The sequence below is a fragment of the Micrasema longulum genome, unplaced genomic scaffold, assembly GCF_059751315.1.
Source record: "Micrasema longulum isolate JH-2025_06_02 unplaced genomic scaffold, ASM5975131v1 h1tg002195l, whole genome shotgun sequence".
NCBI classification, from domain to species: domain Eukaryota; kingdom Metazoa; phylum Arthropoda; class Insecta; order Trichoptera; family Brachycentridae; genus Micrasema; species Micrasema longulum.
In genome coordinates this window covers 128399-155352 of record NW_028279359.1, presented here as the reverse complement: position 1 = coordinate 155352, position 26954 = coordinate 128399, and the positions used below count along the sequence as shown (strand labels likewise).

At 33.6% G+C, this 26954-nt stretch overlaps 2 protein-coding genes across 2 annotated transcripts; both read right to left on the bottom strand.

Annotated features, from left to right (window-relative positions):
• Positions 1-329: 329 nt before the first annotated feature.
• Positions 330-12011, bottom strand: Gmppb (GDP-mannose pyrophosphorylase B). The gene is made up of 7 exons (XM_088239599.1): positions 11860-12011; positions 11594-11772; positions 8970-9212; positions 5448-5577; positions 2671-2832; positions 1227-1391; positions 330-891 (listed from the first exon to the last, which is right to left on the bottom strand). Exons 2-7 carry the CDS (start codon positions 11765-11767, stop codon positions 656-658), a joined length of 1110 nt encoding a protein of 369 aa, XP_088095725.1. The 5' UTR covers positions 11768-11772; positions 11860-12011; the 3' UTR covers positions 330-655.
• A 2767-nt stretch (positions 12012-14778) lies between these two features.
• Positions 14779-26255, bottom strand: LOC148272760 (protein phosphatase methylesterase 1). Its single transcript, XM_088239597.1, has 9 exons — positions 25886-26255; positions 24747-24945; positions 23225-23334; positions 21661-21815; positions 20100-20190; positions 18785-18850; positions 16997-17185; positions 16134-16291; positions 14779-16050 (listed from the first exon to the last, which is right to left on the bottom strand). The coding sequence occupies exons 1-9, from the start codon at positions 25957-25959 to the stop codon at positions 15893-15895; spliced, it is 1200 nt and encodes a 399-aa protein (XP_088095723.1). The 5' UTR covers positions 25960-26255; the 3' UTR covers positions 14779-15892.
• Positions 26256-26954: the final 699 nt, after the last annotated feature.

Below are 26954 nucleotides of genomic sequence, written 5' to 3'. Positions count from 1 at the left end.
GTAGGTTTTAATGAAATATTGATTAAGGATAACCAATTTGCAAAAACAGGTGCATGGTTTGGATCAGTTCTGAAAAAGTTTGCACAGGTATATTTTGATATAAAAATAATTTTTGGAAAAATAGCAGTTTTGAATCTTTTGCATGAACCTGGTAATATTATTTGATATACTGATTCAAGAATTGAATTGTGCCCACGTAGAAGATCATATACCACACAAATGAAAAAAAACAAACAAAAAACAGTTTTATTTAACGAGGTACCAACGACAATCATTGAATTTTGTGAAATAAGCATTGTCTTATAGAAAAAACAATAAAATTTATTTAAAAGAAAAAAGTTTTTATTAATATTATTATATTTACTCTATAAAAAAACGAAATCTCTTATACGTGGGCATAATTGAAACGTCAACAAAGTGCATATTATCTACTAATTAAATTTCCAAAAATAGCAGTTCTGCATAATCCTGACAACCTCTCTGGAGATGTAAAATTAAGAACATACCACAATGGGTGTATATTTACAATAAATTGTGGTTTAGTACGGACCTGACGATATCTTTGCAGTTAAATATTTAAGAATTTGCCATAAGTGCAGGTTTCCGAATAAATTTGCAAAAGCGGCGGATCCGCACGGAGCTGATGATTTCCTGATCACATGATGATCTGCGGTTCGGGGACGGAGAGAGCGATGGACTTGTGAGGAAGGACCTGTCCCCCGTTGACGTACAGCTCGTCCTGCACCACCACGTCCTCACCCAGCACGGAGCAGCCCTCCATGCGGACCCACCGCCCCACTACACAGCGCCAGCCCACGATGCACCCGGATAGCCACGCGTGCGATCGGATCAGCGCGCCGCTCATTATCGTGCTGCGCTTAATGCACGCACCTGCGGAAATTCAAGCGGTCAATGAGTCCAAAATTAAAATAATCGAGTTAGACTACAGCCTTAATGTTCGTTAAATGAGATGTGCCTAAATTGTTTCTTAAAAATTTTTATCAGTGTTAGTGAAATACATTGATTTTCTCTCTAAAATTTACTCAAAAAGTTACACAGTCGCCTCAGAACTGGTGTGAGTTTGTGATGTTATAAAATAAAGTCGTTTATCATGGTGAAATCAAATGAAAAAAATAAATTATTATGGAATATAGTCAAAAAACGCCGGTTATTCTCATCAGGTTTTACTCAGATTTCAAGAACTTTTAATGGCTATATATATTTACCGTCTTCGATGACCACATCAGGTCCGATGGTCACGTTGGGCCCTATCCGACATCCCGCTCCTATCTTGGCAGAAGGATGGACCAGCACATTACCCACGATGCAACTCCTGGCACTCAGACTGTCCGGGTTCTTCTGTCTCACGCTGGTCAAGTAGAGGCACATACCTGCGATGTATTTAATATGACGTTGATGATTGAATTATCGGCTGTGAACTAATTATTTGCCATGTTACATTTATTTATGGTTTACTACAAGAAAGCCTGTAACTGGAAGAGGATATTTTTAATTTTGTAATATTAGATTTATACAATAATTCCTATCATCGTTTAGCTAACAACACAGGGTAAGTCAATTTGTTATTTTTACAGGGTGACGAAAAAACTGCCTATTTTATTGAAAGCTCAACTAAAGTATGCCTTTAAATGTATTAAAATGAATTTTTTGTCTATAAAATGTCACCAATTGAAAACTGAAGTCTGATATTTCTTTTCAATTCAATCAAATAAGGAGTTTTTTCATCGTCCTGTAAAACAAACAAAAATGACCTACGCGATGTTGTTAACCAAGGGACGATATCTGTTGACCTTCCTATAAAATAAACACACATTAGAGCAAAGATAATAACAAAAGAACCATGTCACCAGAAGTCAATATCTGCTATTTATTATATCTTCTAAGAGCAACTTTTGTTTTTATGCCCCAATGTCCAGAATGTGTACATTAGTCAATTCATCACACGACTAGGAATTCTTAGGGATAGATCTTCCGGCTTTTCGTAGATCTCTTCGCGACTAAACAGTGAGGGATGAAGTTGGATTGGCATGGTTTAGCTCGAAGTCTTATGTCTTTCGTTTTTATGAATATATTGTATACCATTATTGTTTTGCACTTGTTTGTCTTTTGCTACATAGTTTTATGTTCTTTTTGTTCAGTTTCTTGTATTTATGTATCTTCATGTAACTGTTGTAATTGGCTTAGGCCGTATATATAATAAATAAATTAGAGTGCCGGGTAGCGCTATCACGCAACATTGTATATTCTTAGTTTATTTATAAATTGCACAAAATATAATTAAAACTGGTTTTAGTTATAGCATTTTAATTTGATACCATTTTTTTCTTTCCAATAGTGAAAATATTTTCAGCAATTCAATTATCTACTTGCAAAAAAATCTTAGCACTAAAACGATTATTTGAATGAATTAATATTGATGCAAAGTATCGATCAAACTTCTTGGTTTATTTCTTTATTGACCAATGAACGCTTTGGCCTAAGTTGGCATCTTCAAGACTCGTGAAGAACATCAATCTTGTAAGGCCAAATAACCATCACAGAGTGATGAAAATTATTATGCAGAGTGAGTTATGAAAGAACACGTGTTATTTTATATAAATGTTCTACAAGTTAACCACCCGTTCGATCGATAAATGGTTATGTACTAACCGGTGAGAAAATCTTTAGGCTGTCCCACGTCCATCCAGAAGCCGCGAAGCTCCATGGCGTAAAGCTGGCCATCCTGGGACATGGCGGGGAATACCTCCTTCTCGATGGAGGTCGGTCTCAGCTCAATGCGGGACAGGACGGAGGGATTGAGTATATACAGCCCTTAAAAAAATCACATATCTATTAACGAGGAGGTTATGTTAAGGATGGGATGAATGATTGGATATTATTATTACCAGAGATTAGGTGTAAAGCTGTGATTTGATTGAATTATACTGACCCAAATAAGAATGTTTTTAACCCTTAAGCTTTGAATGAATGTACTAAAAAATTGGGAGAATGTTATTTTATAACATGTATGAATGATTGTATTTCAATGTTTACAAACAACCATAGAATTCAGAATAGTCCAGAAGGAGCGTAGAATCATATTTCAATACATCGGACTGTGTCCAAAAATGCCGCACTTTCGCCGCGCTCATACTTGAAGTCACCGCCAAATATTGCCAGATCGCGAAGAATATAATCATAACGCAAATGTACGTTTAAAAAAAATAGATTGTTAATTTTTATAAAATTTTATTGTGCAATCGGAAACATTGATTGACACAACAGAGTAGACAAGTAAAGGGTCATTTAATAAGAATCATTGAATTAATGAACTTTGAACTTAAATATAAAACAAATTATATTTTACATACAACGGATATTTTTATATGATGTTAAATAATATTTGATGTTTTAAAGATAATGTCTGTCAAATGTCCACCGAGGCGTTGTTTAATCCGAGGTTCAATTTTCATTATTTCTCTTATTATATGAGCAAAGTAGGGTAAAAAAATTTACTACCCTGGCAACACTAACGAAATTTCGAATTTGTTTCTTCGACAATCTGACAGATCGAAAAATAATTTAATTTTTAAGTAATGCCTTTGTTATATACACATTCATTTGCTAATTACACATGAAATGTGACTGCATCCTGTTTCTTTAAGATCCTAGAAGTATTTCTACACTTTAAAAGGACACAACACGGCATAGTTGAATTCAAATCAGGAGTTGTAAACTGAACGATGTCTGCAAAAAAACTAATGGGTCAAAACGTAAACCTACTCATTTGTAGTTGAGTCGCCTTCTGTTAGATGTGCGTATGCGGTTTCTGGACTATTCTTAATTCTATGCAAACAACATTCTTTTTTATGTATCACATTTTTGTAGCTCTAAAGCTGTAAAATAAATTATCAAGTATTTTTCAATAGCATAGATATATTTAACTACAGTAAACCCACTTTTAAAATGAAAATTAAAAAAACATTATTTGAAAAAAATTCTGTTTCTTCATAAAAGATATATATTTACATTATAAATTTAAGATGTTTCTATTCACTCATATCAAACACACACTCACCCTGTCCGTAAACCCACCCTCACACTCATATACACTCACACACATATATACCTACCAAAACCACACTTAACTCACATACCCACGCATCCTCACACACAAAAACTCGCACACATGCTCTTCTACATGTATTTATATCTAACTTAACTGGATTTTTATAATTGTATTTATGTGGAAAACTGATTTGGCTTTATTTTATGTTTTTTTATAATGTTGTGTATATTTTTTTGTATTGCTGTTGTTTTTCTGAATAAACAGAATTAAAAAAAAATAAATTATTTGTTCTGTAGATAAAAAGTGCGTCAATGTTTTATTCATCATTCAGCTGGGCTGTATTCGACGAAAATGCATGTACTATAAAATTCGGACAGTGTTATTTTTTAACATGTAAAAAAAATTGAATTGCAATGTTTATAACAATATAATTTTTTTATGTATTGCAGTTTTGTATCTCTTAAAATATTTTATTTGTTTTAAAGAAAAAAAATACCTTAATGTTTTATTCATCATTTAGCAGGACTGTATTCGAAGAGAATGCATGATATCGTATCAGTGCAAACCATTACAGACAGTTAGAATTTATAATTTTATGACTAAGACAGTTTTTCCTTATCACAGTAATATAAAAATAACATACAATAATATTTACGCAGTAAAAAATGTGTTGTTGAATAGATTGATTAGATGTATATTCACCTGAATCAATATAGTACTTAAAGAGTCAGGCTCGGGTAAAATGTACGCTATAATTATTTATTATTAAAATATTGTTAGTTTGTAGATAAAATTGATCAAAGCCAACATTAAAAAAAAAGCTTGAATTAAAATAAAACACCTAAATCATTACAAGAAATTAATCTGCGATTTAGACTATTCGGTCAATGAAGATTTAGAAAAAGATATTTATTTAGTTTAGAAACAATCTGTTCATCTTTAAATAAAGCAAGGTTTACATACATTGACAACAGATATGGAGAAAGGAATCATTAACAGGACTTATGACCCGTCACTGACTGGTTTTAGTGGCCACTCTACTCACTGTGGAGCATCGACCATTCTGCGCAGTTAGCAAGACGGCCAACTACGGAACTGGTGTCGCGGGTTCGATTCCCGCCAGTTGAGTAAAAAATTGAGTAAAAAAGTAAAAAATTCAAGAAATTTGACCAACAGGTTTTATCAGCAATATTTTAAGTCAGTCAAAACGTTTGCAGAAAGTCAGACGAATCTCACACGCACTGATAAAGGTTTCAGCTCTTTGATTTCACAAAAATCAACAGATGGAAGAAATATGGATGGTCAAAACAGGCAGAACGATGAATGTTGCAAAGTGTGTAAACTGGGTATTGTTGAAGAATTGTAAAAGAGAAATTACCTGCATTAATTTTATTTGAAACAAATTCCTGTGGTTTCTCTATAAAGCTCTGTATCTCCCCATCTTCCTTGTAAAGTACGACTCCGTATTTTGATGGCTCTTCGACCTTAGTAACTACTATCGTGCCTTCCTGAAATAATGTACAAAATCAACTCAATACACCAAAAAAACTAACAGTTTAAGTTGTACATTCTTTCGACATGATTAAAATGACATTAAAAGGGTGCACGGCAAAAATGGGCTAATTGCTTACAAAATATCAATGCCATTGTTTTCTCCTGAATGAGTTCAATATAATGGCACATTCAAAACTAACAAAATGTGGCTCCTTGTCCCACAAAAAAGTAGGGAAACACACAGTCACGGCTGGCAAAGACCCAGTCAAAAATGCGACCTTTGCTTCAATGGCATTTCATGTCTGAGTCTTTAATTCCAGAAATCGAATCAGGGACTAATCTTCACATGATTGTCTATTTTAGTATTTTTACTGGAGAGTAAAACACTTCTCCAAGGTTCTGATTCTATTTCACACACAGAATTGTATTTTTTTTTCCACCCGGACACTGGATAAAATATTATTACAATGAAAAATTACACACAAGATTAGTTGTGTGAAAGATCTGGGAGGAAAGATAAGTATCGTAGGTGAAATTGCTGTACCGCGTAACCTGTTTTTTTTTTTTTACAAAAATGTTTTAAAGAAATACATTCGCTATAGGGACACTTATAGTCGTTAGTTTAGACTATTTTTACTTTAACCACCCTTCCTTTGGGTTATTATTAAAAAAGTAGGTAATTAATATCAGGTTTTTTTTCACAAGATTTCTCAATAACAATGATGTTCAAAATGAACACCAACACCTTTCCTTGGGCCATTCTTCCATTGCATTTTCAGGGTGAACTGCTAAATATGAAGAGGCTTGTGAATTATGACTTTTTACCGATTCCTTCCTCATACAAACAAAACACAAACACATCCTTTAACTTCGACTGACCTCGAAATACTAAACTCGCCGTATAACGTATTTGTATGGCGGGTATACTTTTTGTACCTGGACGCACGGGATACAGCTTGTTGCGTTCGGGCGATAATATCGCGGACGTATCACGTACGTTTGTATGGGTAGAGCAGTTTAATAAAGATAATTTTTCTGATACTCTAGGGGTATTTTTGGTTGATTAAAATCGTGAGTAATATATTGAGAAAACGCTTTTTAGATTTCGCTGCCAAAACATTCGATTGATAGTTACGCGGTATTGCGGTATCACCGACGATACGTAGACAAACATGTAAAATGAAAAATATATTGTTATCTTTGTCCCTCTCCATTACAATTAGTTTAAACATTGGTACAATAATTAACTAAAATAAATGTTGGCGTAACAGCTGCATGTTGTTTGCAAGCATGAATTTAAAAATAATATCCGCTTAAGTAAATATTGCAAATGTGTCCACATCTTTTCAGTTATGCAGGTCAAATACCTGTGATAAAAAGTAAATATACAAAACAGGTTTGTCTTTAAAACCAAATAATGTAATCAATTTTGGTATGCACAAACAACGTAAGAAAAAGTTATCAGACTGATGAAAAATAGGACAAATATTTAAGAATCATTCAAAGAAACTGTCTTAATTTTTTTTCTCTTTTGCACTCAAATGCTGCCACAGTGGTACACAGCGGCACACATATGAACGGTAAAATGACTGATGTGTCAAAGTGAATTTTCCAGGGTCAATTAAAGGTTTAAAAAAATTAAAAATGGGCATTAATATTTTTAATAGTTTCCAAAACAATGTCGGTGAACAGGTGTTATGTAAAACATATAGAGGTATGTAGGATAAACTTAATCACCATTTCCCTTTCCACACCCAGTGGTGCAAAGAGCACTGCATTGGTACACTAATAATGCAGACTATTTCGATCATCCGTTACATTTCTCTAAATTTCTTCGAATCTCTAAGTTCAGTCATATCACTCCACTACTTCGGGAACTACACTGGCTACGTTTTCCACAGAGGGTCGAATACAAACTCTGTTGGCTTATGTATAAGTCACTGCACAACTCGGCTCCGGAATATCTAAGGGAACTATGCATTCCAGATGAACTAGCTGACAGGCGTCTCACGCTTAGATCAGCTACGTCTACGGCGAGAGGAAAAGTTATTATACCTCTACGCAAACAGCGCACTAAATTTGGTGAGCGCGCATTTGCGGTCGCAGGCCCTATGGCATGGAATGCTCTCCCAGCAGAGGTGCGAGGCTTCCGTAGCACGTGACAACAAAATAAATTATTTTAATTAAATTACAAATTTAAAAGCTTCAATTAAATTAACTTAACAATAGAATCACCATGTAAAGCGCCCTTGAGGTATTTTATTACGAAAATGGCGCTATATAAGTTATCCATAATTAATTAATTAATTAATTTAGGTAAAGTAATCAGTCTTACGCTTCAGGATAGTCCGGGGATAGTTCAATATTGCAGTGAATCACTTTTAAAATAAATATTTCTGCTATCCCACATTACGGGTCAGATATTCCAAACATCATTCCAACGGAAGAAATATTACTGATGATTTAACTGTTAATTCTTTATGGATGGATAGGTAAATATCTGAGGTATCTCAAATTGGTAATGAAAGGTAGTGAAATCCAAAATTGAAATTTTCAAAATACCATGAGAAATAAATCCAGGAACTGTAAAATTTGCAAAAATGCTTTTTCTGCCCATGGTTTAAATAAAAAAATATTTTTATAACCCCAGATAAAATAAGTGTAATACTCCAAATGCAGTACAACCACTTCAAATAATTAAATTTTCACTGTAATGAGGAAGTTCAGCCATATGGGAAATTGGATATAAAAAACGTATTCTTACGTTAGAATGTTTTAAAAAATATATAAGTATATTTTTAATAAAAATGAACTATTTTGCATGATGTCACCAGTTCTTTCGAATCAACCGATGATAAGAGAAATATATTTTCGGGTTTATAAGGGTAAAAGAACTTGAGACGTCACATGCAAAGTAATTTCAAAAATACATCATTTTTTTGGCTTAGCCTATTAACAAATATAAAAAAAACATTAAACGTCCTCATTCGGCACAACTTTTGAAATATTTCAAAATGCTAGAGTCGCCTCTTTCCTTATAAATTAATATCGGAGTATTCACGCATGGCTAAATAAATAGAACCAATATATTCATTTATTTGTCAGTTTAGAGAAATACTTCAATAATTATTTATTTATTTATGAACTCATTCAGTTCATTGAACATTGGCAAACACATTTTCTTATAATATATACGGGTACATTTAAAATAAAATACAACTAAAGAAAATTAAAGTTAGGACAAATTAAAATTATTACCTCAAGACAAGATCTGGACGCACGTGGGTTAAAATTATACATTAAAAAATATATATAAGCCAAGATGTGGGACCCTGTATGTACATAGAATACCTGGTGTCGGCGGTCCGCTAGTTTGTCTGTTGGGCCTTAATGATAAATAACTCACTTTGCCATGATTCCTGTGAAACTTTGCCAAGTCCTTGAAGGGGAAGTCACAGATCACGTCCGAGTTGAGAACGAAGAACGGCTCCGGGCTGACAAGGAGCAGCTCCCGAGCCAGGGCCAGTGGACCGGCGGTGCCCAGCGGCTCCGACTCGTGGCTGAACAGCAGCGTCACCCCCAGCTTCGACACCTCCTCACTCAGTTCTCGCTCCATATCCTCAGCGCGGTAGGAAACGGCTAAAATTACCTGACAGCGCGTACAAAACAAGTCGGTTAGTTAAGATAATGTAATCCTTATAGACAAGCCCCGGATTTAACCCTCTAGGGCAGTGATGGGTAACCTTTAAAGCTCGGTGTGTCAAAATTCTGAAAAAAACCTCGATTCGGGAGCCGTGTTACAACTAAGAATATTAATAGTTTTTGAAACACTAGTAAATGAAAGAGAAATGAAGAGGGCGCATCAGTTGTTCTTGGGTGAAGATAGTCTTGGCGTGTCACATCTGATACGCGTTTCATAGGTTACCCTCACTGCTCTAGGGAGTTCATCAAAATGTTGCAGGAGTGAAAAATAAATATTTAAAATAAATAACACAACTTTGTTTTTAACCACATTGTGGTTATAAAAACTTATAAGTGGTTAAAAACAAAGTTGTTTAAAAAAAAAAAACAAAAAAAAGTTTGGTTAAAAACATCTGACTGAATTATTTCACATACTAGGCAACGCCTGAAAACAATTTTTCTGACTGGTCCAGTCTTTTGTCTATGAACATTTGGACAAACTCAAATATTGTAATGAAACCAACTGGTCCAAGAAGAAGTTTAAAAATTGAAAAATTGTTTTCAGGCGTTGCCTAGTATGTGAAATAATTCAGTCAGATGAATCTCTTCACAACAATAAAGGTTTCAGCTCTTTAACTTCACTAAAATCAACAGATGGAAGAATTGAAGAAATATGGATGTTCAAACAAAGGCAAAGTGGTGAATGTTACACAGTGTGTAAAGTGGCCACTTAAACCAGCCAATGACAGGTCATAAGCCCTGTAAATGCCTTGACTTCCATATTCCCTTATTTAAGGTATTCTCCATCCCTGTTGTAATTTGTTAAGCTTAATGGCTCCCGAGGGGGTGAAATTCAGTCTTTTGTCTATGAACATTTGGACAAACTCAAATATTGTAATGTTTTATTTTTATTACATTACATTACATTTTTTTTTGTACAACAGGCCAGGAGGCCTAATTTCAGTGGTGAATTACATCACAGAGCACCCAGGCTTGAGAAATCTCACATTTTAATTTTTTTGTGTTCTCACCGGGAATCGAACCCGGAACCTTCCGTGCGTGAGTCAAGCGTCTTGACAACTACACCACGAAGGCCGCCATGTTTATGTTATTATAATGAATAACCACAAAGTTCGAGCTTCAAATATAACATTTATAGTAAATATTTATATCTCTTAAAAGATTGAGAAGGAAATATAAAAATATAAGCATTAACAGGGCATATAATCTGTCATTGTTTGGTTTAAATAATCATTTTGTATAACATTAAATGATTTAAAGAAAAAACATGAGACCGTTTTTATCAAACTGATAGTTACAAGCCATAAAAATTCTTATATTCACCGGTATTTTTAAGTAGTACAAGAATCGTAAAGTAAAAGAATTTATAATCTATAATTTCAAACCCCCCTTTAATCGAAAACGAAAATAAAATTGTTTAAATGTAATTTAACAAATAATAATTTAAATTTGTACGGATTATTTGCTTCAAACTCCACTTTAAATTAGAGAAAAAAGAACGCTCTGTAAATCATCGGTGTACTGATAAAACCTTAGAGTAATAATACGCCACACGCCTATATGTAGAGTCGCCCATACGCACAAAAACCATTCTATGATTATTTTATTTTTATTTTTTATTTTATTTTATTCAGAAAACATACAGTCATACATAATAAGTATTAAAAGCAACAATTTTTTAACATCAAAAGACCAATTAAGTTTTCATGAATTATGCAAAAGATGTGATGTGAAAAATGTGACAAAAAAAATTTAATAAATAAGAAATTCAAGTGAGAAAATAATAATTTTTAACATTTGCGTTTCCCGTGGAGGTTATCCTTATCACGAAGTTAGCTACAGCGATACAACAGGCCGTAGGTACTCAGGTTGAGAACTGCAAGCGCAAACTGAAACCGTCCATTACACGTTTGTTGCTGAACCAAAAACCCAATCAAAATTTTTTGACGTTTTTGTTCTATGTAATAGTGCGAAAGGGTGTCTCTTTAGCGGGTAGCGAATTATTACTCTGAGGATAAAACCTTTGAAATGCATTATTGCCTATTCTGAGAAAAATAAATTTGAATGACTAGTCTTTAAAAAAAAAAAACTGGTAAATGAAATTAACGGTTTTCTCATTGACATTATATGACAGACATGAAAAAAAGTGGCTTAGTTTGATAGCTATTAACAAGTATTTAAAAAATACTCAATTTCCTAATTATCAACAAATCTACTGCTTGGCAAATGTTATCTTGGGTTTAGATTTAATCAGGTTTTGTCCAGATACAATAAATATTGTGGAATATTACTTTTTATCTTATTTTAAGTATTCTATTTGTAACAAACCTGAGTTACCCCGGCTTCTACGAGAGCTTCAATTTGGTGCATGAGGATAGGTTTGTTCGCAAACTCTACTAAAGGTTTCGGCCTACTGAGTGTCAAGGGCCGCAGACGAGTTCCGTATCCTCCCACCAGGATAAGAGCCCTAAGGGAGCCCATCTTTTTATCGTTTCCACACATATTACCTACAAAATACACGAAACCCTTATGAATGTCAGAAGTATGAGAAAACCGGAACACCGACGGCTAATTTAATACAATTTAGCCCTTACCACGTACTTCACTTGACACGTTTACTTACTACGATGATTTACTGAAATTATTAATGATGACGAACACGGGTAGATAAAATTTAAAAATTATAGTTTTACACGTCATTTGTAAATATCGTGAGCGTTTCTCGAAATGAAAACGTCAACAAGACGACAGTTCGAACTTCGATTAGAGTGAAGTTATGTTATATTCGAATGGATTATTATGTTATTGAAATTTTTATCTTAAACACTTCGACATACAGCTTATTTTAGCATATAGATATTCATAAAATTTTCACGATCAATTCATGTTTATAGCTCCTCCCCCCCTTGTCAGTTAAAGATGGCGCCTTAAACTACGCATCAAAAAGATCAGTGTTGTTTTGTGCGGCCAAAAATGTCCGTTGCATGATTACTACCCTTCTTATTCAAAACATCCAAAAGCAGACCAAATTTTTGTGGTGTTTGATCATATGGGATGAATAAAAATGAATCAAATGACTAAATTTTCTGTTTGCATACAAATTTTAACCTTAGGTATATAAAAAATTATGACGTATTCGTGTAAATTGCCCAGTTTTTTTCATCTGTCTTGCATTTTCAATATTTTTTTAATCTGTCATGCATAACGTGACCATACCTTTTTTAGGTAGCCTGTCCCGGTGACCCCAAGCACCGCTTCGGGACCCTAAAATGTCCCGATTTCAGAAAATAAGTAAAAACATCTAGTTAAGCATTTAACAAATAAAATAAATGAATAGCATGTGTCATAACAGCATGTTGGTTGTATATTTTGTGTACTATGGTGAAGGTGTACAGTGGAATTAGCGTGTTAGTGTGATTAGTGTCTTGACGAAACCGGTAGACGTAGGAAAAAATAAACGGTCACATATTAGTCCAATGCAGTTCCCTATGCACCACTGTGTGAGGAAAGGGAAATAATGATTTTCAATACCTGTATTGTGTTGTTTTTAAAATACAAAATCACGCAGATTTCCTTAGGGGTAGGCAGAGGGGATAGAACACCACACCTCTTCATCCAGTTTCAACTCATTTTTACTTGAACCTTATTAGCTCATTTACTACTATTTCACCCATCACATACTAGTCATTTGTAGATTTCCTATTGGAAAATATGAAAAAAACAAATGGCCAGAGTGATCAAGGTATTCTTTTTTTAAAAAATGATTACTTATATGTATGTGTGTATATATATGTATGTGTATATTTTTAACAAACAGATTTTTTTTATTTGAAATTATATAACTTCAAATGCACTTAAAAACAAAAACAGTGTCAACCATTCTTCAAGCACAAGACCTAGTCTCATTTTTGGTAAGTTACAGCTTTAAGATTTTCTAAATATACATAAAAGTATGTTATAATAGAAAAAAAAGCATGTATCATTTTTATTATCATTCCCTTTCCACTAAGGCTTTCTAGGGCACTGCATTGTTACACCAATTGCAGCGTATCTTGATCATTTTTTTTGTTACATGACAGTACGATGATCAGTCTTACACTTCAGGTAACCAGTCCAGGGACTACGAAATATTCTGGTGTGAAAACACCCTTTTTAAATAAATATTTCATATGAACCATGTCGGGAATCGAACCCAAGACCTCTTGCATGGTAGTCAAATGCGCTGACCATTACACCAAGAGGCCGACATATCATTTCATGTAACCATATTATTTTTTTTTGGCAATTCATTCTAAGAAGTATGATTTCTGTCATCCATGTAAATAATTTTATATAGTCTTGGCATAAAATTAAGAATTCATAATTCCATGAGTCTGGGATTTTTAGAAGATCCAAGTAGGAATAGCAGCCTCCTAAAAGTTCACACCATTCTCTTATATGAAGAATCACTTCGTAAGCGGGGGTAAGTGAAGATAGGAGAGAAATGACATTTATAGGTATAATTATGCTGGGAATTTTGAAATAAATATTGTATCTGTCAGTTATTGGGCAGCCAAAAAGTATGTGGCCAGGCGTTTACATTTCTAGGCCACACTCGCACCGTGGACTTGCTACTTTACTTTAGCTACTTTAATTTTTAAATAGGTGACTGTTAGTGCAGCAGTGTCCAATTCTTAACCTACAAATATTGGATACCAATCTTTTTGACAATTTTGCAGAATTAAACCAGGGTTTAAAAGGGATATGATTTTGCTAGCCTTTAAAGTAAGAACCCTTAGTTTTTCCTGGCTCATAAATAGAAGGGACAAGTCTGAAATCTGCAAATGGAAGAAGGGAGGAGGTGAACCGCTTGTCAAAGCCTCTCTTGCCAGTTCATCGGCTTGCTTGTTTCCCCTGATTATATTAATTACTTTTGTACATCTCCCTTCCCCTCCTTATCATCTCTTCAAGCATTCTTGTCCTAATCCCGCCCAATTTACAATAACTTACTGTTCTTAAAAAAAATAAAAAATTCTTTGATTATTGAAAAATATTTACGAGTACATGAAAATAACATTTTTATATGTATTTATTTGAATATATTTGTGTTTAGTAAAGTACCTCGGTTGTTTTATTAGATCTTTTTATTATTTTAATAACAAAACATAATTTACATAATACAGTACAAGCATGAAAATACTTATTAAATAATATATAAGTTTGTAAGTGAAAATTCTTGATGGAAGTTCATTGTAATTTATTATATAAATAAAAGACGAGTGATACTTAAATCCACAAATTTGGAATATCCAGTGACCGGTTTCATCGCTTTCGCAGTCTCGAAAATGTCGCGAAAGCGATGAAACCGGTCACTGGATATTCCAAATTTGTGGATTAAAGTATCACTCGTCTTTTATTTATATAATATATTAAATAATAGTTACAAAGAATGTTTCTTTATAATACAACCACCATGTAAATTCATTAAAACAGTTGCTATTTAGTGACGAATTGAGAGATTTAAATTATGACTATTTTTGTTCAAGTGTTTGGAGGAAAAAAATATTTAACCAAATTTGAAAAGGCAGAAAAGAAAAGAAAAAAAAATAACAGCGAAGTAAAAATGTTAGTTAGGTTCATTACAAAAACTGGCAACATTTGTTATTGGCAAGTTGCTAAAATGAAAGAGTTGTCATCGGTGATACTGCAAGTGTAACCTGTTTTTTAAGAAAATGTTTTACTGCAATACATTTGTTATAGGGACTAAGAGCCGTAGGTTTTCAATTATTGCTTTTTTAAACTCTAAATAATGGTAGTATTTTTGGTTAATTAAAATTGTAAGTATATAATATATTAACCAAAAAAGTCAATTAATAGTTACAGGGCATTGCAGTATCAACGACATTTAAGATGACAGTTAGCAGATATTTCTATATATTTTTATTAATTAAAAAGCTACATGAATAATTTAATTGATGTCTGCTCTTGAGGTAGAGTTTACAATCTTCTCAAAGTATTCCCAAAGACCCAATTACAATAGGAAGTTAAAAGAGTTATATTAAATTGTCTTTAAAATAAATTTGAATTTACTGAAAGAAAATTTTCTAAAAGAATTAGTTGGGTTTGTTCATGCCATGTTTTTCTTGATCTTCCTCGTTTTCTGCATCCAACAATATTCGCATTGTAAATCTTTTTAGCCGTTCTTTCCCTGTCCATTCGCTCTACGTGTACAAACCAACGCAGAACTCCTTTGATTTTTTCAATGATAATTCAATGAATTGAATAAGTAGATAATTACACAAATAGTAAACCGACAGCCAGTGCCGTACCTACGGTAACGAGTTACACAGAAATACAACTAAAGAAATATATAAGTATCTCCGTTTCTGACAAAAGTTTGCATAAATTGTTTGTGATTATTATACCAATGTTGTATGTATTGTTTGTGAACCATAATAAATAAAAGTGTTGAACGCTATACTTTCTAAATCTAAGATGTGATTTGAAAAGGAATAACGTGTCTATTGGTTATACGTCAGTGATTTCCAAGTCCTTCATGCTTACCAGTCAATAGTAAGTAAGATTTAAAAATAGTTTTACATTTGTTTAGTTAAGAATTTGTACTAATATAGATGGAGAGAGAGCCGTTCAACACGCGGGCATTACTCGGAAGCTTGAATCCAGAGACGAGGGCTCTGTGAAGTGGTGTCGCAGCATGAAGGAAGACACCACCTGGGCGACCTCTTCGGGACAATCCTCGTGTACCGCGTGGCCACAACGTGTCAACACTTGCATCTGGAACTTCCCTGGAAATTAAAAACACATTTCAATTCAACTATTTTCGTCAACAGCGTTGCACTTCTTTGCGACTCCAATCGCCGGTGTTTACCTTGCATCTGGCCCACTGTGAGCTCTCTATCAAGGCCGCTGATGCTGGCGAGGAGCAGCATCTTAGGAGGCTCGCAGGCCAGGAAGGCCGAGGACAGTCCGCTAAACCAGCCCGACCAGTGGCGCTCGGTGCGCGATAAGTCAATACGCCAAGCGTAGCTGAAAACATCAACAAAAACTCTTCATAACAAAGTAAGTTTATAATTATTTACTAAAATAATTTCTGTCTCTTTCAAGACCTGCATATCTAGACTAAAAAAAATTTGGAGAATCCACAAAAAAAATGCATGCATACTGCTGTCCTTGTGCAGAAAATGGCAAATTAGTTATATTTATTAATTTTTTTGTATCCAAAGTACAATATCTAGCTAAGTTCAATAGCGCGTACGAACCATTTGTCAAAATGTTCAGGGGAGACATAAAACCTTGCAATTTTGTTAAAAAAAAAAATTAAAAAAAATTTACGTACATTTAATTTTGTGTTGTTGATTTATATTAGAAAATCTATTTTTACTATCGTATGTGTCTGTGCGAAGTTAATTGTGGCAGTTGAATTGGCTTATTCGATGTATTGCCTCTACGCAAACGAGTACGCCTCATCCGATGTATTGGATTTAGGAATATATACACGACTGCTTTGCTTCTTTAGTAAGGGAAATCTATGGCATTTCAAGATGGATAACCAAAATGTAAGGCACGGGTGCCAATTAAAAGGCTTAAAAGTAATATAAAAAGAGAATTTAAGAGGCGCAATCTCAACATAAATTCAATAAAACAATAATTCAAAATCGGTCTGGGAACAGGACAAAAGATAAAATTGTATATTTGCTAATTTCATTTAAAGGTGGAGGGGAGGACACATACTTCTTGCCTTGGTCTTTGACGTCGAGTGGTGTAGGATGTTTGAAGGTATCGTCCGTCATATCTTCCTCCTCGCTGATGGAGTCAGTCAGCACTACTCCGGCTAGGCGTTTGGCAGGAGGCCCGAGAGAGTTTGGGTCATCTGAATCATAGTTCTCCAGCTCGGAAGACGCTAGTAATCCACTTTTAACACTAGAAAGAGGAACTTACTTAGTCACAATTAAGAAACAGACAGGTCATGATACTTTTAAATGCTTAGACTTCCATATTCTCTACTCAAAAATGTTCTCCGTCTCTAGCATAAAACAGCATTTATGGATATTATTCCTGGCCGATTGCCTTGGTTTCCCATCCACCCCTTAACCCATCCTTATGGTACCTACCTAACATCAAGATAGAAGATTTACAAAAATAGAAAATTTAGATTTGGAACATTATTAACTAAATTTTGACATTACATCACATTGCATAAGAATTCTCAGAATCGTTGTGCGTCGTTGTGAAAGTTATCATAAATCCATAGAATTACGAATAGTCCAGAAACCGCATACGCGCATCAAACAGAAGGTGACTAAACTAGTAGTTTTACGTTTTGACCCATTAGTTTCTTTGTAGACGTTGCTCAGTACGCAACTCCCGATTTGAATTTAACTATGCCTTGTTGTGTTTTTTCAAAGTGTAGAAATGCTGCTGGGTTTAACAAGAAACAGGATGAGATCACATTTCATGTGTAAGTAGCAAATGCATAAATCAATTTTTTTATTATTTTTCCACCTGTCAGATTGTCAAAGAAAACAAAATGGATATTTTGTTAGTGTTGCCAGGGTAATCCATTTTTTTACGCTACTTTTTATTAATAAGAACATTGGTTTTAATTGATTTAGTGGAATTTTAGCTTATTTTATGCTAATCTAATGAGAGAACTAACGAAAATTGGACCTATCGGATTAAACAACGCCGTAGTGGACATTTGACCAACATTATTTTTAAAACATCAAATATTTAACATGACATAAAAATATCTGTTTTATGTAAGATAATATTTTAAGTTTAAAGTTCATTAATTAAATTAGTCTTATTAAATGACCCTTTACTCTGCAGATGAGATGCTCTGTTGTGTCAATCAGTGTTTCCACATGTACAATAAAATTTTAGAGAAATTAACAAATTACTTTAAAAAAAAAAAATAATTATCTTATATTTGTGTTATGGTTATATTTTTAGCAATCTGGCAACATTACGCGGCGACTTCACGCATGCGCGCGGCAAAAGTGGGGGGATTTTCGGACACAGTCCGATGTATTAAAATATGATTCTGCGCTCCTTCTGGACTATTTTTAATTCTATGCATAAATCATTAAATAATTTATAGTGAACTTTCATCATCCAGTGCGTCTATATTAAAGAACGTCCCCATCGCATCAAAGGTAGGTCTATTCCTTTTTTTCAATACTCTAACATTGCACAAAATTTAATGATATTCGTTTTTACATTATACAGTCTGCTTTTCATTAACAGTTATAATATACATATTACAATCTTTGAAACTTCCTGGGGTGTGGAATCCGGTCAGCACTGGATCTTGCGTGATTGAGCATCCTGTCACTTACTGAAAAGGGATGCGAATATACAAGTTTGTAAATTAATGCTAGCATATTATCTCCCCTCCTTTGTAAGCAAGTGCCTGGTTCTTTGTTCCAGCTAAACCTATGATAGGTCCAGCTCTGAATCCAGTCCACGGTACAAACATTTGAACGTAAATTATTTGCAAAGATAATATAATATGCTTACTTGACAATTTGTCCCGGCATGGAAACTCGAGCTGATTCAATGTTTCTTGTTTGACCGCTGCGAACACTGTTAAAAAAATAACAAGACTCAATTATTTATTTTAGTTACTGAAAATAACCAAGCATAATAATACAAGATGGATTCTTCTCCACTTCTAGTTTTAGGATTTTTACCTGAAAGTAGCCATAGAGTAAAAGACATTCATCTATGATTCTGTTTTTATTTTACTCACAGAATTATATTTTTCATCTGCCAGAGATACAGAAATAAAAAAGCCCAAAGTCGTCAGAGCAAAATGACTTTATTGCAGTGGCGAATAATGATTTTATTTACAGGTAAGCTATAAAAAAATATCACATATTTGTACCTACATAGAAGGTACATAATATAATGTAAGTAATATATACTATAAATTTATATTTTTCTGAGGTTCGGTGGGATACAAAAACTCTCATTCATGAAATCAACTCAAACGATGTAACTTTGTGATATATTATATTATATAGATATATTATGCATTACTCTTAATACATAACTCATTAAAAAAGAAATAAAAAATAGCACTATGAATTCAGTCGATATTAGGTATTCAATTGAAATGTCAACTGGCTGAATTGTTCTAGAAATTAATAGTGCTAAAAACAGCTGCGTCGAGCGCCATATGTCCCGCAATATGACGCATGAAAGTAATTATGGTCTTATGTCAAAAGTACCATCTCAAAGAAAAATATTGTTTGAAATACTGTTTTCCAAATCAAGAATCTTCAAATAATTTGTGTAAACTGCAAGTTTTACTCTAGGAGAAAAAACCCGCACTGGGGTTAAGACATTCAAAATATAGTATACTTATTTGTTTGAAAAAATAAGCTTGAATAATCGGCTAGTTTCTTGGCTCACCGCAGGCGCTGGGCACGCTTTACCAATAAATATTTATATTAGGATAAAAATACTAAAGGTGGAAATAATTAAAAATAAATAGTAATTATTTATTTGTTTTTCTGTAAATAAAGTTACAATAAAACACTATTATAGTCAGTCAAATATAATGGTAAGCTGCGCATAATCGCTTCTATACACGGTTGGCCCCTGCTATATTGTCTATGTAAGTTCAATACTGCGGATGAACCATTTGTTAAAATATTCAGGAGACAAAAAACCTTGTAATTTTGTAAAAAAAAAGATATTTAACTACATTTTATTTTGTGAAATGGAGATCAAAATGAATGCCTTTCTTTAGAGATTGGTGTCTTTTCTTTTTTTTACAAAAGTGGGAAAATATGAGAGGTTTGTGGGAGAGTACAAAATATATTCTTACCACCATTCTATCGCATGTTCTATACTTCTAAAGTGGGTGGGTCGTCCCCTTAAAAAGCTCTGCATACTGGACAGAGAGTCCATGGCAGTTCCTAAAAAAATATTTACAATTCATTAGACAAGAATTCAAATCAAAATTAATTGAGGATACTTTGTTTTCAATTACAAATTTCAACAGGGAATAAGAAAGTTTGGGCATTTTAACATCTTTGTTGCAAAATTTTCAATTGAATTGTATCGCCTTTTTTAGGTGATCTTATTTGGGTATTTAAAAAAACACTTTTTGTAAACAACAACAACAAACCATCACCCCATTTCGCCATTTTCCTCTACATTCATACATCTTCTCATGCACGCACGCTAATTATTTCTATTCTTGACATGTCCATCTTCAAGTATTTGATGGACTTGATCGTGCTGTGTCTTTCTCGGCCTTCCTCGTTTTCTGCATCCATCAACATTCGCATCGTAGATCCTTTTAGCCGTTCTTTCGCTGTCCATTCGCTCTACATGTCCAAACCAATGCAGCACTCCTTTCTTGATGTAACAACTTTTTGTACATAATATAAATGGTACATTGGCAAGCTTATTGCCAAATGGAAATTATTATTATTATTATTATTATGGATAACCAATTACATAATGTAATACCTCAAGGGAGCTTCACAAAGTGATAATATAAATAAATTAAATCGATTTTTGACTTTTTGAATTTACTTTAATATTACATGATACGGATTTGATCAAATGATTTAAAGAACAAGTGGGTTTTAAGATTTTTCCAAAACATCACTTCACTCTCGCAGTTTTGCACTTCTGCTGGGAGAGCATTCCATGCCATAGGGCCTGCGACCGCAAATGCACCGAATTTAGTGCGCTGTTTGTGTAGAGGTATAATAAGGCAATCCTTTCATTATTCATTATTCCATGTCCGCTCCCTAGTTGGAGCATATGGTGTCCACAAAAATCCTCCAAGCATCTCGGTCAGCTGCCAGCTCCTGTGCTCCTCCCAAGTCAGGTTCGCGTCCGTAGTTCTGATACGAACTGCCGACAAACAGTCAGCAGTAAACGTCCAGGACGTCGAGAACCTGATGCCTCGTAAAGTAGCATGGTAAAGGCTCCCAGGAGGCATCCGCAGCACATGGCCAAGCCAATCGTATCGCCTTCGCTTAATGACTGTCGACACCGGAGTTTGCTGCGTCTGTTCTCTTATTACTTCATTCCTCACAAAGTCAAACCACCGCACACCCAAAATTCTTCTAAGACACCTATTTTAAAAACTCAGAATTTTGCTGCTTTGCGCCCTAGTGAGGTGCCATCCGCATCCGTAGAGAATAGCTGTTATGCAGGCGTTATATAGGCGGCATTTGGTTTTTTCAATGATTTGGTTTGACAGATTCAGGGGGATTTTGGGTATCGAGGAATGATACGTAACACAGTACATGGGTTTTTGAAATATTGATTTTTATTTGCATATAAATCACCTTAAATCAATACTGTAGGTTGGATTTGTTCTGAGAAAAAAAATCTACACACCTAGAAATTTAATTGGTTGGACTTGCCTTCTACAACATCGATGACTGCGAGTCCTAAGATGTTCAGGTATGCATCATTCTGCGCCACCCGGACCGCTATAGCTCCTCCCATAGAGTGGCCAATCAGGACTACGGGGGGAGGGTTCTCAGGATACAGGTTATGCAGCACATTTGATATATCGCTGCAATATGACCGAAGATCGCACATATAACTCAGACCTTAGATTTGTAATACTCTTTCCAAAAATGTACAGGATATATCAGAAACAAAAAGATTTCTAATGGGAAATCACATATCGACGTGATTGTAGAACAACGACGGATGTGCGAAAAATGAGACAGGGTCTTTAATTTATATTTGATCTTGAAAAGGTTTTATAAAGGCTCTCAGTTCAGTGCCGAAAATCGGCGTTTATTATAGTGAATAATACAATATGTTCTGTTAGCAAAACACCGAATAAGGGTATAATTAAGTAAAATTAGACGTAGCACAATTATGTCACATTAAATTATAAGCAAACATATTAGATACCGTCTATCCTCACCTGTTCTGAGGTAGGCTGCATTTAATTAATTTTATATAATACAGCATATTATTTAGTCTTGGTAATTATTTAAATATGTAAATCTTATATAAGATGAAATAATATTTAAAAATATGAAAATCATACGAAAATGATTGAATTTAAAAAAATCAAACTGTCAAAGTGTATGAAACTGAAAAAAATATATAGAAAAAAGTCCAAGAAGGTAAAAACTTATAGAAAAATGGTAGAATCCAGTGACAAAATAACGTTTTTGAAAATACGACACACCGACAACAAAATTATGAATCCCACGCAAACTCTTAATTGCTGCTCCAACTGGCTCCTTCTCATTTTTAAAAGCCACTCTTTTGTATAAATTTAAAATTTGTTTTTAGCTAAGCATAATATATCTTGTTGGAGCATATTGTATGCGCAAGGGCCTATAAAAAATGAATTCCTTTGGGCAAAATAAGTTTTCACCGGTGGAGTGTTCTTTTGTTATTAAATATGCATACCAAAAGTGTATTTACATACAATTGTCTTACATTTAATATTTTGGCTTTACAAAATAAAGGTTCCAATTCACAACGGAAAGGGTTTTTGAATATAACTCTAATAATTGCCTTTTGCACCTTTATTAATGGGTTAAGTATGGTGATTGCAGCTCTACCCCAGCCCACTATTGAAAAAAAACAAAATATATGCAACTAAAGTATAAAAGGATATATGTACTTTTGTACCTATCGAATTGTCATTGTTCTATGATCGTGACCCAGTCATGGGCACCCAGTTAGTGTAATGTGTAACAATAATTTGTCTTTGGGCAAGAGCGCAATGTTCTATGCCAAGTTTGTTTAAGAATTTTTTGTATAGTTTATTTATAATATAAGGTAAAACTGGGTTTCTGGTAAAAAAAAAAAAAAAACTTGTAAAATGTATTCCTGAACAAGATATACCCCAATGAGGAATAATTAATATTCAATTAGTAATACATACTTTTTCATGTCGTTCAAAATTGAACAAATATATACTAAACATTTTATTAGGCAATTGAAGCAACTTACACAGAGAGAGTATCAGCGCTGAGATCATCATTGTTAATAGTTTTGGTGTCGCCGTGTCCGCGAAAATCTATAGCTATCACTTGACAGTGGATCATATTAGTAACTTCAACCTGAAAAGTTTTAACAGAAGTGTTACAACAGAAGTAATTGAGGACCGTTTTAACAAAGCGAAATATCTACAAAATGAAAAATTTTCAGAAGGCTTTTTATGTTAAAAATAAAAGTATTACGATTTTAAATTAAATAAAAATTACATTTCATAGATATATAAAATTCTTACACATGTACTAAAAACCAACAATGTAGAATCAGTAAAATTATTTATAAAAATGTTCTAAATTCACGAATTTCCACAAAAAAGAAATATCTACATATTTTTGTGATAGGAATGTATGGAAAATTGATTTATGTTGGGAATTAAATAAGTTTACTTTTGCGTGAAATCATTTTAAACTGATTTTTTGTAAAATTATGTCTACTGGCATATCTAAGTACCTATGTAAATATACATATTTAGGTATTTACCTTCTATATATATATTTTACATACATAAAAGCACAAATAAAGTGAAAACAAAATATATTTCAAATAATATTCTTTTATTATTATAATTATACTTCTTTTTTCTTGGCCAAAATCATGTTTTGTTTGTGATTTTTTTTAGATTTTAAAAAACTTAACACCCCAAAAAAATATGTAGATATTTTGCTTTGTGAAAACTCTATGTAGTGTAGATATTTTTTTTTGAAAAATTCACGATATTTGAACCGCTTCAACTTCGCATATATATAATTTTGTTACAGTTTTATTGCACCAATCGATAAAGCTCACATGGAAGAACCCATTTCAATAAAAAAACGCATTTGGTTTTCTTTGTTTTGGGGCCGAGAGTTTCCAGTCTCTCCGCATATGGAAGCCATTTTAGGCTCGGCGACAACTTTGTAGCTCATCTTTGGACTCTTTCCAACAAGTTGATATCCTTAACAAAATAGGGATTCCATATCTGAAGCCCGTATTCGAGAGTAGGTCTGTTATAGGTTTTGTATATTTCTAGTCTAGGAAGAAGTCTAGGCATCTTATGAGGCTTAGGACCTGTCATTGGTTTAAGTGGCTACTTTAAACATTGTGTAACATTCACCATTCTAACCATATTTGAACATCTATATTCCTTAAATTCTTTCATCTGTTGAAGTTTGTAAAGTTAAAGAGCTAAAACCTTTATTTATGCGGGTGAGATTCATCTAAACCAGCCAATGACAGGTCATTAGCCCTGTAGATGCCTAGACTTCTATATTATCTTCTCTTAAATGTTCTTCATCTCTGTTGTAATATATTAATATGAACAGCTCCCCAGGGAGTTGAATCCAGTCCTTGTAAATTTGGACAAACTCAAAATATTTTTATGAAGAGTTTTTTTATTTAAACTTTATTTTTTACCTATTTAAGCACAGGCTATTTAAATATAAATAGCCTGTGCTTAAATAGGTAAAGAAAATTTTCAGCATATTAAAGTATGACTCACAGCAAATTGCGACCAGCTGAGTGCGGAGTAACCTCCTCCGTGAAGGACTACAACGCGAGGTCGTTCGGGGGTGTCGGGAGGAGAGGTAAGATACACTCTGAACGTCTCTTCTCCGACCGGAATATCACGAATCTCGAAGAAGTATTGATTCCAAGATATGGGAGAGTAGTCCTTTTTTCTCGATCCAGATTGGGAGTGCCTGCAAAGTCAGAGGTCATTGTTTCACGAAACTTAACCGGGAAGGCGTTGCACTAATAATCCAATATATTTATAATAGAATCCATAGTTCACTAAAGTTGCCATTAAACTTTCCCTTACTGTCTTAAAAACACACCCGCGTGTTACGGTGCTGTGTTGTCTCTACACATTAAAAAAATAAGAGAGTTAAAAAGGGAAAATGGAATATTTATAGAGAATGGCTTTAATTAACCATCATTAAATTCAAAGATGATAATATTTCAAATCTAACTGCTGAAAACATGAAAAAACCATTAGGTATCACTAATGACCCGGGCGAAACGTGCACCCGTGCCAACTTCCCGAAAGCTACTAAGTAGCTAGTATTGGACTACGTGACTGGATATGTAGTTAGACGCAATGTGTACTAGCTACACATCATCGGGGAGGGAGGGTTAATTTTAATTCATACTAAATTATATTATAACATGCAATAGAAAATATTTTAAAAAATTGCTTTGAATGGGCAAATATTTATTCAAAAGGACTTGTATCCGCGTCCAGGCGGATTCTGTTGTGTGCGATGAGTGATTCTAAATAGAAAGGTAAAAATCCTAAAAATACTACTCGACCTCGCCAGGAACGGAACCTCCAGTATCCACGTCACCACTACAGTATGAGGTACACTTATCTTTACTCAATTCCCTTTTCCAGGATTTTTACCCTTAAAGTAATAGAGTAGCCATAAATTCAAAAACATTCAGCAAGGGCTCTTGTCCTATTTCACACACAGAACTGTCTATCTGCCTGAACAGACACCAAATTATTATACGTAACAGAAAAGAAAAACGTTGCGAAGAATAGGCAAATATTAATTAAAAAGTGCATAATATGAAAGGTCTTCCATGTTTTAAAGACTGAAAATACATGTATAAATACACATTACTTTAAGGAATACATACTTTAAAGAGGAGAGAGATTTAGGCGGTCGGGGAGGTAATTTTGATTTGACCATTGTTCTTTGAAGGGCAGACATCTTTAAATAAATTTCTAGCTGGATTAATTATTTTAATGCCTCGATGTATAAATATCAATTAGATACGGAACGTGTATTCTGGAAATGTTTCCGACGTAACAAACATTTTAATTCTGATGATCGCTATGTATTATTTTCTTAATAAAATGAACTCATTACTATTATTTTATTTGTGTAATAATTCTGAAATAATATTTTCCCCCTGACGAGAACTGGCGGAAATACGCCGAAAACAGAATGGAAATTGACGGAAAATGTAAATGTCACAAAATGTCAAGTCAAATGTATTTTTACATAGAGGTTTAATGTTAAAGTAAAGATAAATTTAAATCACAGATGGAACGGAATGTGTATTATTTTTTGTCTATGATTATGAAAATTTACGATATTGATATTGAATATTTATTTTTAGAATAGTAATATTTTTATACATCGATTTCCTATTTTTCTTTATTTTCTTAAATCTATCTATTGATGATAGGAAGAACCAGGGCAAACACAATGGTACGATAATAATCAGGTTGTGGTCCCATGGCTAGTGACTCACGGATTAAAGGTCCAAGGTTCGAATTCCACTTTACCCCAACTAGATTTCCATTTTCGAATAGTGAGTTATTTACAACGCCGCCAAAATTGAAATATTTGGGTAAATAATTAGAAAGCAAATTTTTTTTTTCATAAAAAAAATAAATTATTGGGTATCCTTTTGGGGCTCACTGACTCTGCAATATAAATGTGATGATTATTACACATATCTTATAAACTTGAATATCATGTACGTGATGATGCGTGATAAAATATTGGTAATATTAAATGAAAACATAAAATGTTGTATTGCAATGACGCAGAAGCTAGAATTTTTTCACCAGGACAGAAGCGTATAGCATTTTTTCCTTTCTTTCCGTATTTGCTGTGAAATTACAAGCTCTCCTAAACTCTTAACTGATACTCTTACAATTAGTTAATGAATAAATAGTAAAATTTAAAAAAATAAT

Bases quoted from the DNA above. Each gene is read 5' to 3' on its own strand.
- Gmppb (XM_088239599.1), bottom strand. From the start codon at position 11,767: ATGTGTGGAAACGATAAAAAGATGGGCTCCCTTAGGGCTCTTATCCTG. The intron at 9,213-11,593 runs GTTTGTTACAAA...ACGCGCTGTCAG, and splicing joins TAGAAGCCGGGGTAACTCAG to GTAATTTTAGCCGTTTCCTA. The intron at 892-1,226 runs GTAAATATATAT...GAATTTCCGCAG, and splicing joins TGATGTGGTCATCGAAGACG to GTGCGTGCATTAAGCGCAGC.
- LOC148272760 (XM_088239597.1), bottom strand. From the start codon at position 25,959: ATGTCTGCCCTTCAAAGAACAATGGTCAAATCAAAATTACCTCCCCGA. The intron at 20,191-21,660 runs GCAAGTCCAACC...ATATTTTTTTAG, and splicing joins AGTCATCGATGTTGTAGAAG to GAACTGCCATGGACTCTCTG. The intron at 16,292-16,996 runs GTATGTGTCCTC...TGATGTTTTCAG, and splicing joins GTCAAAGACCAAGGCAAGAA to CTACGCTTGGCGTATTGACT.